General features: G+C 43.8%; 1 protein-coding gene across 9 annotated transcripts in view; it reads right to left on the bottom strand.

Moving 5' to 3' along the window:
• The window catches only part of LOC139262898 (long-chain-fatty-acid--CoA ligase 6-like), a 161,629-nt gene that overhangs the window by 50,754 nt on the left and 94,413 nt on the right, over positions 1-16,462 (bottom strand). For all 9 annotated transcript variants that reach the window (XM_070878157.1, XM_070878158.1, XM_070878155.1 and 6 more), the window contains 4 exons: positions 15,913-16,091; positions 14,163-14,195; positions 13,896-13,947; positions 10,285-10,358 (listed from right to left, as the gene is read on the bottom strand). In XM_070878157.1, coding sequence (XP_070734258.1) covers positions 10,285-10,358; positions 13,896-13,947; positions 14,163-14,195; positions 15,913-16,091 — 338 coding nt within the window. The remainder of the gene's footprint in view (positions 1-10,284; positions 10,359-13,895; positions 13,948-14,162; positions 14,196-15,912; positions 16,092-16,462) is intronic.

The following is a 16,462-nucleotide window of genomic DNA, read 5'->3' as shown; positions in this document are numbered from 1 at the left end:
CTGAGATGGCTAGCAAGGTGACTGTTCCCCAGACTAAATCAAACCTTCTTGGAGTATGGCATTGAGGTGCCTGAGAATAACCTTGGGTGGTAAATCTAACAATTTCCTCTTCCTTTGAAGGGGTGGGTTAGCTTCTGTACTTTAAAAGCCACATCCACCAATAACATTTGGAAATTAGATCAGGGACTATAACAACAACATACCAGGTACAAGCATGTGTCATGCTTGCTTTATAGCACAACACATTTGCATGTATCCTTACATCATCTACCAAAATATATCTTTAAAACTTATAGAAATATGATTGATCACCCTTACTAACATATCTGATACTCACTTGTGATTTAAACTGGGATATTTTAGACTAATTCGGATTTGGAGTTTTACAGGATCAATATTTATAACTCAAACATCCCATGGATTCAATACTTAAATTGACACTGTCCACCATTAAATGTTTTTGGAAAACATGTTAGTTAAGGGAGCTCACCCATGGAGAGGGAACAGAAGATAATTACCTTCCCAGCAGATTTCATTTTCAATATTTTTTTTTTTTATAATCGCACAAATCAAAAACTTGAACAGCAGAGTGGGAGGTAGTGAACATCAGCCATAAAAAGATAGAATGAACACTAGGGAGCCACTGACCTGCCCATCGTATCAGTAAATAGTTACTTTCATTGAACACCATTGTACTTATTTGTTAAAAACTTTGATTAGAATTGTTTTTTTCTCCCCCCTGCCCCTCCAAGAAGGATTTGTCCCACTTCAAGAATGTGTTTGTGAAAAATTGTAAAAAATTGTAACAAAAATGAACAATTTCCTGAAAGGACATCCAGCACAAGCGGATATTGAATCTTGTAACAGAGTGAAGAGTTGCAGGTTTAAGGGGTCAAAATTGCCCCTTTTTGGCGATGCCCGTTAGCGCCTCGAGGGGGCGCGAAAACGTTTTCACCCGGGGGTGGAGGCGCTACCGGCTCCCGCAAAATTGCATGGGAGTTAGTCATCGCCCTGTGCGGTGACCCCTTTACGCCCTGCGGCGGATATTGCCCTGCATCCCACGAGGCTGCCGCAAGCAGCGTCTGCGCCTGCATCATGGGCTGCAAACTGGGCCGACATCCGCTCGCGGGGCAAAAGTTAAAGGGGAGGCCCGATGACTTTTTCTGCTGTGTGATTTGGGCTGCCATCGTGCAGCCCGGCACTCTGTTTTGGGCCTGGTGGCCCAGTGGAGGCCATCAGAGGCTCGGCAGAGCACGCAGCGGCCCTCCCCTTTAACCAAAGGGGAGAGGCGTTGAAAAGTGTCAGCGCTAAGAGGAGTATCTGCGTAGGGCTGCCCATTGCACCTCAGTACCGCCCCGGAACCCGCCCCAAGAGGAAGTGAAGCGCATGGTAACCGCAATTTCGCAGCCAGGGCTTGACTTCCACGCCGGGCGCAGGAAGTCCCGCAACGAGCCTGTTACTGCACCCAATTGGGGCGCTGGGGAATTACTCCCAGTGTTTTAAATGACGGGGAGAATTACTGTAGAAAAGTTACAGAAAATCTAATGATTAGTGGTGCTGTAAAAACCCCGTTTATTTATGTGAATTGTAAGATTCTCTTACAAAACTACTTACAAGTCTTACAATTGTAAGACTACTTTCTCTTCTTCCTATAATGGTCTTTCTGCACTATGCAACTATCACATCCAACTGAGCAGGCAGTTGCACCCTGACCTCTGTTCATATAGTTCTGCACATGTCTAGTGAGGTGCACATAAGCATGGCCTCGGATGAATTGTGTTCCAAATTCCTTTCCCTCCCTGTGAGCAATTTAACAGACCTATGTACCTGGACATAAATTGCTGTACCTTTGTCATTGCTCTGGCAAAATCCTAGAATTCGCAACCTATCAACATTATGGGAGCACATTCACCACGTGAACTGCAGTGGCTCATGAAGACGGCCCACCACCGCCTGCTCAGGCAACCATGGATGGCCAATAAATGCTGCTTTTCTACAGTCCAAAGAACAAATAACATTTTAAAATTCATTTTCGACAACAAATGCAACAAATTTGTACAGCATCTTACTAACACCGGGATATAGAGCTCAAAATTGGCCCACCCCTTTTTTTGGCGCACTCACCTTGATGCGCTCACTTTGTGGGTTGAAAAGGGCGCCGAAAAAATGTCCCCCTGATTCTGGCCGCTGTGTTGCCTCTCCCAGGGCTTGGCGCGGCGTGGCCAGCCAATTGGGGAGCGGAGCTAGGACCCTGTGCCAGAAACAGTGCTGGCAGCTCTCCACATGCGCGTTGGAGTGTGCGCGCTGGAGTGTGCGCGCTGATGATCCCCGACCCCCCGCCCGAATGTGAAATTCCGTGGAGAAAATCTTGCTGCCACCAACAGGGTGTGTGGAGTGGAGATTCAGGAACCGCAGGGTGGGTTCTATCACCGACCCCATGGGGGTAGGGGGTTACGATCCCGTGGGCGGTCTGATCCCCGACCTCTAGGGAAGATCTGATCCCCAGACGTGTCCGATCTCTGACCCCAGGTGCTGTTCTGATCCTGGAGGGTCTGATCCCCGACCCCAGGAGGTAGGGTTGTTTGTAAGAGGCGGGCTGATGGTGGGTGTGCTTAGGCGGCTGGGAGAACATAAGAACATAAGAATTACGAGCAGGAGGTACTTCTATTTTTTTATTTGGATAAAAATTATCTAACTATGTTTTGTCTCTTTACTTCTTTTATTTTTGTGGTTTAAGCTTCCATGAATGCTTCTGTTGTATAGTAAATTAACTTTGCGAAGTTTATCATATGATGTCCTGTTTGATCCTATTCACATTCTTTAATCAAATCATTAAGTTCTGCTGGCCTCCAATGTGCCCAACTGTGCTGATTTCTTAACTCTCTGCAAGGGTTTTCTGTGCGGCCACAAGTGGTCACATATGCTGGCCTAAGTTAGTTTGGAGTAACTATTAGCTGTACAAAGTAGCCTAAATGGCCAAAACGCGCTTAGGTGGCTAGTAACGCCTCCTTTTGAAAAAAGCTAAACTAAACTAAAAAACTAAAAAATGGCGCAAATTGTGCAAAATGGGGATTTTTAAGATACTTCAGAAAAATCAAGTTGCTCCAAAAAAAACGGAGCAACTTTTGGGCAATTTTGAGCCCATAGTCAGGTTGATAGAGGAACAATGTCGGGCTGGTAGGGGAATTAGATTCAATTCATGGGCTGATAGGAAGCAAAATCTGGAGCAAGTGGTGAATTTTTCGGTGTTATGAGTATCATGAAAATCTGGTATTCTTAGGGGCGGAAATTGCCCCCCGCCGGAAACGCAGCGCACCTACTGTGTCTGGGCTGTTTTCACTGCCGCGGTGGATGTGATGATTTCTTGTGCGAAATTCCGCTCTTTGTTTTTTTACTGAGTGGACCAGAAGTCAGTCATAATGAGGGCAGAAGTGAGGTGGAGAGCGGAAATTTGGTCACTAGAGGGGCGGAAGTGGGGTTGGGCAGACAGATAAAGCTGTTGGTGGCACAAAGCAGCGGCAGCAAGATTTTCTCCACGGAATTTCACATTCGGGAGGGGGGGGGGGGGGGGGGGAGATCATCGGCGGTGCGCACTCTGATGACGCACTTAGGACGGATCGGCAGCAGCAGAGCAGTGGGAGGGAGGAATCAGGTCATCGCCGGGATAACACAGGAGGGCAATTTTCAAAATAGCGCCCATTCCATGAAAAATCGGCGGCCATTCCACTCGACCGCGTGGCCTCCGGCTCCTGGCGGTAACAGGCCTTAAGGGAAGGAGCAATTTCAGTCCCTTACTATCAGCACACCCAGGAATATCACATCCTGAGGATATTACAAAAGGCTCAAATGAAGATGATATATTCTGCTTTCCAATTTTACTGCAGGTTTGGGGAGCACTCGGGAGTGAGGGGGTGGCGGGGTGGGGGGGGGGGGGAACATCGGCCTCTAGCCATTCTCATCTTCTGTCAAATAGCTACTGGCATCTGCTTCATGCCTGCTATTATTAATACCTTACCTTTAGTGAAGTTTCAGGAGCTGAATAAAGAAGCAGACTTTAAATCCAATGAAACACTTAAAAGCTGGGCATGTTTCAAAATCAACTGAACACATATTTCTCAAAACGAGCAAGACTCACCAAGGTTGCAATTCCCTGCCTAACTTCTTAATTCACATAATACACTATTCTATACCAAATGTATCTTAGTAGCATGCCTGATGGGAATCGGAACAACAAAGGTTAAGACTATCAAATGTCATTAACAAAGATCGAAAGTGACTTAATTGGTCATAGAAATCACTGCAATTGCAATAATTTCCCACAGTAACTTATGTTTTCCTAATTCAGGATTATATACAAACACCTCACTGGTGATATAACAGCGCTCTCTGGATCACATTTGTGATACAAAGCTTCACAACCTAGAAGTTATAGTAGCACATCAGCACATTATAGAGTCAGTGATGGCTCAGTGAATAGCACACTCGCCTCTGAGTCAGAAGGTTGTGGTGTGAAGTCCCACTCCAGAGACTTGAGCACAAAAATTTAGGCTGACAGTCCAGTGGTGTGCTGAGGGCGTGCTGCACTGTTACAGATGCAGTCTTTCGGATGAGATGTTAAACTGAGGCCCTGTCTGCCCTCTCAGGTGGATGTAAAAGATCCCATGGCACTATCTTGAAGAAGAACAGGGGAGTTATCTCTGCTGTCCTGGCCAATATTTATCCCTCAATCATAGAAACATAGAAAATAGATGCAGGAGTAGGCCATTCGGCCCTTCGAGCCTGCACCACCATTCAATAAGATCATGGCTGATCATTCACCTCAGTACCCCTTTCCTGCTTTCTCTCCCTATCCCTTGATCCCTTTAGCCATAAGGGCCATATCTAACTCCCTCTTGAAAATATCTAACGAACTGGCATCAACAACTCTCTGCGGTAGAGAATTCCACAGGTTAACAACTCTGAGTGAAGAAGTTTCTCCTCATCTCGGTCCTAAATGGCTTACCCCTTATCCTTCGACTGTGACCCCTGGTTCTGGACTTCCCCAACATCAGGAACATTCTTCCTGCAACTAACCTGTCCAGTCCCGTTCGAATTTTATACGTTTCTATGAGATCCCCTCTCATTCTTCTAAACTCCAGTGAATACATGCCCAGTCGATCCAGTCTCTCCTCTTATGTCAGTCCTGCCATCCTGGGAATCAGTCTGGTGAACCTTTGCTGCACTCCCTCAACAGCAAGAACATCCTTCCTCAGATTAGAGACCAAAACTGAACACAATATTCCAGGTGAGGCCTCACCAAGGCCCTGTACAACTGCAGTAAGACCTCCCTCCTCCTATACTCAAATCCCCTGGCTATGAAGGCCAACATGCCATTTGCCTTCTTCACTGCCTGCTGTACCTGCATGCCAACTTTCAATGACTGATGTACCATGACACCCAGGTCTCGTTGCACCTCTCCTTTTCCTAATCTGCCGCCATTCAGATAATATTCTGCCTTCATGTTTTTGCCACCAATGTGGATAACCTCACATTTATCCACATTATACTGTATCTGCCATGCATTTGCCCATTCACCTAACCAAGTCACCCGGCATCCTCCTCCCAGCTCACGCTGCCACCCAGCTTAGTGTCATCTGCAAATTTGGAGAAATTACACTCAATTCCTTCATCTAAATCATTGATTTATATTGTAAAGAGCTGGGGTCCCGGCACTCCACTAGTCACTGCCTGCCATTCTGAAAAGGACCCGTTTATTCCAATTCTCTGCTTCCTGTCTGCCAACCAATTCTCTATCCACGTCAATACATTACCCCCAACACCATGTGCTTTAATTTTGCACACCAATCTCTTGTGTGGGACCCTGTCAAAAGCCTTTTGAAAGTCCAAATACACCACATCCACTGGTTCTCCCTTGTCCACTCTACTAGTTACATCCTCAAAAACTCAAGAAGATTTGTCAAGCATGATTTCCCTTTCATAAATCCATCCTGACTTGGACCGATCCTGTCACTGCTTTCCAAATGCGCTGCTATTTCATCTTTAATAATTGATTCCAACATTTTCCCCACTACTGATGACAGACTGACCGGTCTATAATTCCCTATTTTCTCTCTCCCTCCTTTTTTAAAAAGTGGTGTTACATTAGCTACCCTCCAGTCCATAGGAACTGATCCAGAGTCGATAGACTCTTGGAAAATGATCACCAATGCAACCACTATTTCTAGGGCCACTTCCTTAAGTACTCTGGGATGCAGCCTATCAGGCCCTGGGGATTTATTGGCCTTCAATCCCATCAATTTCCCCAACACAATTTCCTGACTAATAAGAATTTCCTTCAGTTCCTCCTTCTCGCTAGACCCTTGGTCCCTTAGTATTTCCAGAAGGTTATATGTGTCTTCCTTCGTGAAGACAAACCAAAGTATTTGTTCAATTGGTCTGCCATTTCTTTGTTCTCCATTATAAATTCACCTGATTCTAACTGCAAGGGACCTACGTTTGTCTTCACTAATTTTTTTCTCTTCACATATCTATAGAAGCTTTTGCAGTCAGTTTTTATGTTCCCAGCAAGCTTCCTCTCATACTCTATTTTCCCCCTCCTAATTAAACCCTTTGTTCTCCTCTGCTGAATTCTAAATTTCTCCCAGTCCTCAGGTTTGCTGCTTTTTCTGTCCAATTTATATGCCTCTTGCTTAGATGTAACACTATCCCTAATTTCCTTTGTTTGCCATGGTTGAGCCACTTTCTCCATTTTATTTTTACAATTGTTGAAGTTCATCCATGTGATCTTTAAATGTTTGCCATTGCCTATCCACCGTCAACCCTTTAAGTATCATTCGCCAGTCTATTCTAGCCAATTCACGTCTCATACCATCGAAGTTACCTTTCCTTAAGTTCAGGACCCTAGTCTCTGAATTAACTGTGTCACTCTCCATCGTAATAAAGAATTCTACCATATTATGGTCACTCTTCCCCAAGGAGCCTCCCACAACAAGATTGCTAATTAGTCCTTTCTCATTACACATCACCCAGTCTAGGATGGCCAGCTCTCCAGTTGGTTCCTCGACATATTAGTCTAGAAAACCATCCCTAATACACTCCAGGAAATCCTCCACCGTATTGCTACCAGTTTGGTTAGCCCAATCTATATGTCAATTAAAGTCACCCATGATAACTGCTGTACCTTTATTGCACGCATCCCTAATTTCTTGTTTGATGCTGTCCCCAACCTCACTACTACTGTTTGGTGGTCTGTACACAACTCCCACTAGCGTTTTCTGTCTTTTGGTATTCCGCTGCTCTACCCATACAGATTCCACATCATTCAAGCTAAAGTCTTTCCTTGGTATTGCGTTAATTTCCTCTTTAACCAGCAATGATACCCCACCTCCTTTTCCCTTCTGTGTATTCTTCCTGAATTTTGAATTCCCAGCCTTGGTCATCTGGTGCCATCTTGCCGTAATCCCAATTATATCATATTCATTAATAGCTGCCTGCACAGTTAATTCATCCACCTTATTCCGAATACTCCTCACATTGAGGCACAGAGCCTTCAAGCTTGTCTTTTTAACATACTTTGTCCCTTTAGAATTTTGCTGTAATGTGGCCGCTTTTGATTTTTGCGTCTGGTTTCTACTGGTCCCACCTCCCCCAGAACTGGTTCCAATGTCCCAGGAATTTGAATCCCTCCCTCCTGCACCACTCCTCAAGCCACGTATTCATCTTAGCTATCCTGCTATTTCTTCTCTGACGAGCATGTGGCACTAGTAGCAATCCTGCGATTACCACCTTTGAGGTCCTGCTTTTTAATTTAACTCCTAGCTCCCTAAATTCAGCTTGTAGGACCTCATCCTGTTTTTTACCTATATCGTTACCTATATGCACAATGACAACTGGCTGTTCACCCTCCTTCTCCAAAATGTCCTGCAGCTGCTCCAAGACATCCTTGACCCTTGCACAAGGGAGGCAACATACCATCCTGGAGTCTCGATTGCGGCCGCAGAAACGTCTATCTAGTCCCCTTACAATAGAATCCCCTACCACTGTAGCTCTCCCACTCTTTTTCATGCCCTCCTGTGCAGCAGAGCCACCCATGGTGCCATGAACTTGGCTGCTGCTACCCTCCCCTGATGAGTCATCCCCCCGAACCGCACCCAAGGTGGTGTATCTGTTTTGGAGGGGGATGGCCGCAGGGGAGCCCTGCACTACCTTCCTTCCACTGCTCTGCCTGATGGTCACCCATTCCCTATCTGGCTGAGTAACCTTTACCTGTGGTGTGACCAACTCACTAAACGTGCTATTCACGACATCCTCAGCATCGCAGATGCTCGAGTGAATCCATGCGCAGCTCCAGTGTCGCAATGCGGTTTGTCAGGAGCTGCAGCTGGATACACTTCCTGCACATGTAGTCGTCAGGGACACTGGAAGCGTCCCTGACTTCCCACATAGCACAGGAGGAGCATGACACGGGTCTGGGATCTCTTGCCATGACTTAACCCTTAAATTAGTTTAATTTGGCAACAATGCCAAAGGTTTCTTACTGATAAAGGAAAAGAAAAAGAAGAAAAACTACTCACCAATCACTTACCCCCCCCCCCCCCCCTTGGCTGTGACATCACATTGCAATTTCTTTTTACTTCTTTTTTGCCTTCTCTCCCTGCTGCAGCTGCACCAGCTGGCTCCTCCTCAACGTTGCTGCTCCCTCCGACTGCTGGCCTTTTATGGGCCTTCGCTGGACTCACTGCTCCTCCTCCGATGCTGCCGCTCCCTCCGACTGCTGGCCTTACCGCTCCTCCTTGACGCTGCCGCTCCCTCCGACTGCTGGCCTTTTATGGGCCTTCGCTGGACTCACTGCTCCTCCTCCGATGCTGCTGCTCCCTCCTCAACTGCTGGGCCTTTTTGTGGGTCTCCCGTGGACTCACCGCTCCTCCTCCGATGCTGCCGCTCCCTCCTCGACTGCTGGGCCTTTTATGGGCCTTCGCTGGACTCACTGCTGCTCCTCCTCCGACTGCTGGCCTTTTATGGGCCTTCGCTGGACTCACTGCTCCTCCTCCGATGCTGCTGCTCCCTCCTCGACTGCTGGGCCTTTTATGGGCCTTCGCTGGACTCACTGCTCCTCCTCCGATGCTGCCGCTCCCTCCTCGACTGCTGGGCCTTTTATGGGCCTTTGCTGGACTCACTGCTCCTCCTCAGATGCTGCCGCTCCCTCGACTGCTGGGCCTTTTTGTGGGTCTCCCGTGGACTCACCATTCCTCCTCCGACGCTGCCGCTCCCTCCTCAACATAACAAAAACAGGTTATCTGGTCATTGCTGTTTGTGGGAGCTTGCTTTTGTGTAAATTGTTGTCGTATTTCCCAAATTACAACTGTGATATTCTCCAAAAGCACTTTATTGGCTGTTAGGTGCTTCGAGTTGTCCGGTTGTCATGAAAAGAGTTATATAAATGCAAGTCTTTTCACTGTACTGTGAAATGAAAAAACTGAATTTCCATTTCTGTAAGTATCTAACAGAAGGTCCCAATTTCAATCATGCTGCCAAAAGGGTGCCAAGAAGCAGCTTCATGGGTCCTATATAGGTAGCTCAAGAACTGCATTGGAAGCACATCACCTACCCACCCTAATGGCTGAAACATTGTATGGGGTACTGAAACCTTTTTTAAAAAAGTCTACAAAAATTATTTTTCCAAGCAAGGAAAGATCTCAAGTCTTTGCATGGGTTTCCCCTCCATAAATATCAAACCAAGGCAATTAATATATTGCAAGAACGACATGAATTTTTAAACTTTGGGATTTTTAAATGTAATCATGATATTATCAGGGTTTGAATTACTGAGGTCAACAACACAGGGAATCATTTGCAGAAGTACAAGCAATCAACGGTGAATGATAATTCAACCACTTTGCATCGTCAAACTCAACAACTTTCTCAAGCTGGGTTCCCCAGTGATATCATCTGTCCTTACTATTCAACAACAAAAATTCAACATGATCACAGCACAAAATAAAAGCATTTTCAAGTCAATCACAGTTCTTTGTAATGGTTTAATTTTTGAAAGGAATGCTGTGGCTAAACTCACGTGAGCTTTAATTTCATTGATTAAAAAATAACCGGTTCTCAAAGTTAATTCAAAATATGTCAAAATAAAAATTGTATAAGAAAATGTAAACGTTGTATAACTTCAATTATATACAGTGTTAGCAGAGTAATTTGGACAGATAACAATACTTTCTATATAAGCTTTGTATCATTATTTTACTTGCAGCCAAACAGCTGTGCACATATATTCACCTCTGTAACTTTCAAAAAACCTGAAAAATCAGCTACCACATTCCCATGTGTGAGCATGGCCCCCTTAGGATTCCCTGAAAGGAAAAATTACACTGTCAAAACAATTATAAGAAACCATGAAATAAAAGGCACATTAAAAAATTGATAAACAAAAAGCTATACAAGAAAGAAAATTGAGCCTGAAGATAGACAGATCTTCAGTACCTGATGATTTCCACCCCAGGGTATTAAAACAAGTAGGTGAGAACATTGTAAATGTTTTAGTCATAATCTTCCAAACCTCTCTTGATTCAAGAATTGTCCCCTTGGATTGGAAAACTGCCAATGTCACTCGATTATTTAAGAAGGATGGGAAAGGTAAACCAGGAAATTAGAGCTATTAGTCTAATGTCTGTTATGAGGAAGTCACTAGAATCTGTTATTAGGGACAGAGTGTCTGAGCTCTTGGACAAATGTGAACTGATCAGAGAGAGACAGCATAGATTTATAAAGGGTAAGTCATGTCTAACTAACCTAGTTGAAGTTTTCGAGTAGGTCACTAATATAAGAACATAAGAAATGGGAGCAGAAGTAGGCCATAAGGCCCCTCGAGCCTACTCCACCATTCAATATCATGGCTGATCTGATCATGGACTCAGCTCCACTCCCCTGCCCGCTCCGCATAACCCCTTATCGTTTAAGAAACTGTCTATTTCTGTCTTAAATGTATTTAATATCCCAGCTTCCACAGCGCTCTGAGGCAGCAAATTCCGCAGATTCACAACCCTCTGAGAGAAGAAATTTCTCCTCATCTCAGTTCTCAGATAATATGGTAGGTAAGGGAGTGTTTAATATTGTTGTTTATATGGTCTCGCAGAAGGCATTCGATAAGGTTCCACACAAGAGGCTGTTAGGAAAAATGGAAGTGCATGGAACTGGAGGTAACCTTTGCATTGGGTAGGGAAATGGTTAATAGATACGACACAGAGAATAGGGATAATAGGTATGTACTCCAATTGGCAGGGTTTGACTACTGGTGTCCTGCAGGGATCTGTACTGGGGTCTCAGTTTTTCACTATATTTATAAATAACCTAGATGAAGGAATAGAGAGCCGTATATTGAAGTTTGCTGATGGTACTAAGTAGGTGGCACAGTAAATAGGAGCAAAAAGTTGTAAAGGGACATTGATAGATTTAAGTGAGTGGGCAAATCTGTGACAGATGGAGTTCAATACAGGGAAGTGCGAGGTCAACACTTTGGACCTAAGATAGTTCAGAGTATTTTCTAAATGGAGAGAAGCTGGGAACAGTGGAGGAGAGATTAAGGGGTCCATGTACAGAAGTCACCAAAAACTAGTGGACAGGTACAAAAAAATAATCAAAAAGGCTAATGTAATATTAGCCTTCATCTCAAAAGGGCCGGAATACAATGGAAGTTATGCTACAGTTGTATAAAGTTCTGGTTAGACCATATCTGGAATCCTGCATTTAGTTCTGGGGATCGCACCTCAGAAAGAATATATGAGCATTGGAGTGGGTGCAGCGCAGATTCACCAGAATTATACTGGGCTAAACTAGTTAAATAACGAGGACTGGTTATTTAGATTAGATATGTATTGCCCCGATTATAATAGATTAAGGGGTGATATAAGGAGGTGTTTAAGATGATTCAAGGTTTTGATAGGATAGATAGAGAGAGACTTTTTCCTCTGGTGGGAGTGTCATGAACAATGGGGCATAAATTAGAACAAAGCTGTTCAGGGGTGATGGCAGGAGGTACTTCTTCATCCAAAGGGTAATGGAAATCTGGAACTCACTCCCACAAAAAGCTATTGAGGCTAGGTGAATTGAGCCTTTAATTGCTGGAAACTGTGTTGATACAATGGGATATAAATTCATCTTTGGGCGGTAGTGAAAAGTGGGCGGTGTCAAATGCCCGACCCAATCGAACTGAATATCTAGAGGCTGATTAGATGCTGTCCGGTTTTCCCTACCGCCCAAGACAAATTTATCACCCAAAGACTATAAAAGAACTTAATGTGGACATTTGACAATCTGCAGTAAAATAGGCATTGTGGCCACATTAAACATTTTTAATCTGGACTTCACAAGAGATTTGTTTAACCATGTTAAAGTAATGCTCAAGAGAGCAGGGGGCTGAAATTCAGGTGCATCAGAAACCTGGTAAGTAGATCCATTTTCAGGACGTTGAAATTTTTTAGATTCAAAGCTGAAAATGGGCTGGTTGGGGCCTCTGCCGCTGTCAACTGCGGTGGAGTCATGGTGCTGTCACAGCGCATGCACGTCACCGCGCGCTCTCCCCTCCGTTAAAGGGGAGATATTCGATCATTGTTTAACTTTGACCACTGGGCCACCAGGGAGGGTTTCGGCCAGACCAGTGGTCTGGCACCCAAGAGGGGGTGCCTGACCGAACCCGGGAGAAGTACTTTGGCAGCCAATTGGCAAGTCGGCTGGCAAAAATGTCTCCATTGTGGCTCCCTTTAAGAATGGCTGCGCTGCCGGGCGGCAGTCAGTTCGGAGATGGTTCACCGACAGAAATACTTGCCGGGGACACCATGAGGCAGGGGATCGACGGATGGAGCTGAAAATCACTGGTAATTATTTTTTTATTGCTTTAAATTGGCGGTGCAACTACTTGGGTGGAATGGGATCCAGGCCGAAAAATCCCCGACCTGAATTTAGGTCAGGTCGGCCTTTTGACCCCAAAGCGGCGGCTATTCAATTTTTAGGAATGGCTGCCGCAAACACGCATTAACAGGTCTCTTTGAAACCCTGAATTTCAGCCCCCAGATGTGTCAACAAGATTTTTAATAGATCATTGCAGGAAAATCATATTACACTATGCTGCAGTAGGTAGGGAACATATACTACTTTGCTTAGCATTTCTTATGGAAGTCAGCAAACAGCAAGATGAAAATGATCTTTCAAATAATACTCATTTGGAAAAAAATTCAAAAGGCACAGAGTAGAAATGATCTGCTATTGCATGACGTTAAGTAATTTGAGAATGAGAAAATTCTATACATATTTAAGAAAACCGGTATCATGTGTAGTGAACCCTAAATCAAAAAAAAAATGTAGTGCCTGTGAGGAATACAGATGGTCTTGGACCACCAATGTGGAAGTGGGAGCTGTATTACAGATTGAAACAGTATCATGAGTTTAGATGAAGATGCAACACTCCTCATGGTTCAACAGGTAAATGTGCCATCCCATATGCTACTGAGATACACAGGCCAAGGGGGAGGCCATCTATCCCCCAACCAACATCAATAAAACACATTATCCTATCATTTATCTCATTGCTGTTCGTGGGACTTTACTGTGCACAAATTGACCGCTGCATTTCCCCATACAGCAACAGTGACTATGCTTCAAAAAGTACTTCATTGGTTGTAAAGCACTTTGGGCCATCCTAAGGTTGTGAAAGGCACTGTATAAATGCAAGTTATTTTTTTCTATATACAAGAAATTATATTCTGCCAGGTCAGTAGTTTTGGACCAGCTTTGCTGGTAAGGGACACATGGGCAGTGAGAGAGGGATGCAAAATTTACCCTTGTGCTTAATGCCATTAATCAATGTAACTACAGGCATTTTCTGTGGCACATACCTGTTGTTCCGCTGGTAAAACAGACAATCGACAGATCCTCAGGTCGTGGAGGCTGAGAGTAGAAAACAAATAAAAATGAAGAAACCGAGAGCAGTGCAAGCTGTCGAAGAAACAAATCTGTGCTGAAAACCAGAGAAGGATACAATGTGCTCATCTATGCTGGCTGCTGTTGATGTAGATTTTCAAGTTACTCTTCCCTTAAATATGAACATGTTTTCAGAAAGCTCCACGAAGCAGTAAATCAATTAGATTGGTTGCTTCACTCACCACAGGAGTTCGCCTGTTCATCCGTCCAAGGTTCTGGAAGCAAGGGAAGAAAGTAACTTCAGAGTGAAAATAGGACACATATTTTATCGTTAAATTACTTTCATTTTTCAAACACAGCTCTACAAAGAACACTATTCATTCACTGGCTAACTATCAAGTAGCGGGAAAAAAAGAAAGTGCTGTCATGTGGTTTCATCCCTTATTCAGGGTTTTTCATTGAACACTGCTGATAGACACTGCAGAATGCAAGCTATTTTAAAAAAAACTTTTTGGACATCATAGAATGATTTGCAAAGAATTTGCAACTGTATAGTGCTATTTCCATAATCTATTTAAAAACCAAAATAAATCAATTAGTGCTAAGACCCTGTTCTGATGAAGGATCTTGGACCCGAAATGTTAACTCTGCTTTCTCTCCACAGATGCTGCCTGACCCACTGAGATTTCCAGCATTTTCTGTTTTTATTCCAGATTCCAGCATCCGCAGTATTTTGCTTTTGTGTTAGTACAAAGACTCTTCCGTGTTAAGATTGGCACATTTTCTAATGCTTGTATTTGTTATGTATGTAAACCTGTAAATACCATGTCTAACCATCAGAGGGCTTATCCCCTGGAGTCCCAAGGGATCCCACAATCCCTTGGGAACACCTGTATATAAGGAGGCCTCACAGGCTGGAGAGGCACTCTGAGATTTGTAATAAAGGACTACGGTCACACCTTACTTTGAGCTTGCAGTATCCAGTCTGACTCTTTATTCAAGTACCCAATGTCAGTACTGTGCTGTCATAGACCAAATGCAAGTGAACTTCTCTCTACTCTACCCCAACTCCAATTTTAGAAGGCCAATTTCCCACACCAGTCATCCTTGTGGCCTCTCCAAGATAGACTATCAAGTTAGTGTCAATTGGAGCAAAATTATATGCAGTTTTGTGCTGTTAACCCATGCCATTGTTGAAGCTGTCCAAATTCAGTATCATTTTCTATTGGCTTACTAGATGCCTTCTGCAACTGATTGGCACTGTAAGGAACTTTGTTTAGATTTCACTTAATTTAATTTTAATTAATTCTGCTTGATCCACTAATAGAAGTTAGGGTGAGCCAACCATTCCCTGAAATTTTATTGGTGGAGCGTCTTTCAGGGAGGTACTTGATTCTATCCCTGTGGGGTTACTTAAAATAGGAAATAAAAATAAAAAATGCTGCAAATACTCAGCAGGTCAGGCAGCATCTGTGGAGCGAGAAACAGAGCTAATGTTTCAGGTCAATGACCTTTTGTCAGAACTGGAAATTTAGAGATATAACAGGTTTTAAGCAAGTACAGAGGCAGGGAAAGGAGGGAGGGGAGTAAAGAACAAAAGGGATGGTCTGTGATAGGGTGGCAGACAGGAGAGATTAAATTAGAAAAGGAATGATGGTGCAAGGCGAAAGGGGATGATAATGGGATAAGTAAAGAAACAAAAGATGGCTCTAGAGGAGGAATAACAGAATCATTACCAACAGCTGCTGTTCAAAAAAATGGGGGCAGAGGTTATCGTTTGAAATTGTAGTCAATTGTTGTCTGAAACTGTCCCCCATTTTTTGACTTACCCTCCAGTTTTCCTTCTACCCTGTGTCAAATCACTTTGCCTTTATTTGGCAACTGGGCTAAAATCAGGAATTACTGTCACCAGTGTGGCAGTTACATACCACAGCACATTTGTATACAAATGCATTGCACTACTTGAATGTGTTACTGACATCATTCACATACCTCCACCTCCTGTAATGCCAGTATTTGCACTCCACAGTCATTTCCCATCTCAACCAAGTCCATCTCAAATGGGTCCATTAGGATAACTATTTTTAAGCCTGGCGTCTCTTTCTTCTCCACATTCTTCAAAAGAATTTTTGCTTTTTCTACCTTGTCACAGATAACTGTGGAAATCTCAGCTTGAAAAGGAGAAGTGCATACATTAGTGGTGCATTGAAAAATGAGAGAAATAAAAGATTTGGACGATACAAACAAATCTAGAAACTTGGTAACTCTCTTTCTCCCCCCTCCCGAAAGGAGTACAAATTGTGCTGGGGAACAGGGATAATGCTCCATTTACGCCTTATCAAATATATAAGAATGGTAATTTTTACAGCATGCTCTTGGGAGTGGAGGGGATTAGGAAGAGACCACTTTATAATCTCGTGGAAAAAGATAGCAATTACGTTTGAGCCCTAAATCTAATCAGAATCTCAGTCATTACAGCAATTAGAGCTTATTTTTAAGGTAAGGATACTCTGAATAGTAAGATAGAATTTTGCATTGCATT

The sequence above is a fragment of the Pristiophorus japonicus genome, chromosome 4 (genome assembly GCF_044704955.1).
Source record: "Pristiophorus japonicus isolate sPriJap1 chromosome 4, sPriJap1.hap1, whole genome shotgun sequence".
Lineage (NCBI taxonomy): Eukaryota > Metazoa > Chordata > Chondrichthyes > Pristiophoridae > Pristiophorus > Pristiophorus japonicus.
The sequence above is the reverse complement of the archived record's forward strand: the minus strand, read 5'-3'. Positions and strand labels throughout refer to the sequence as shown.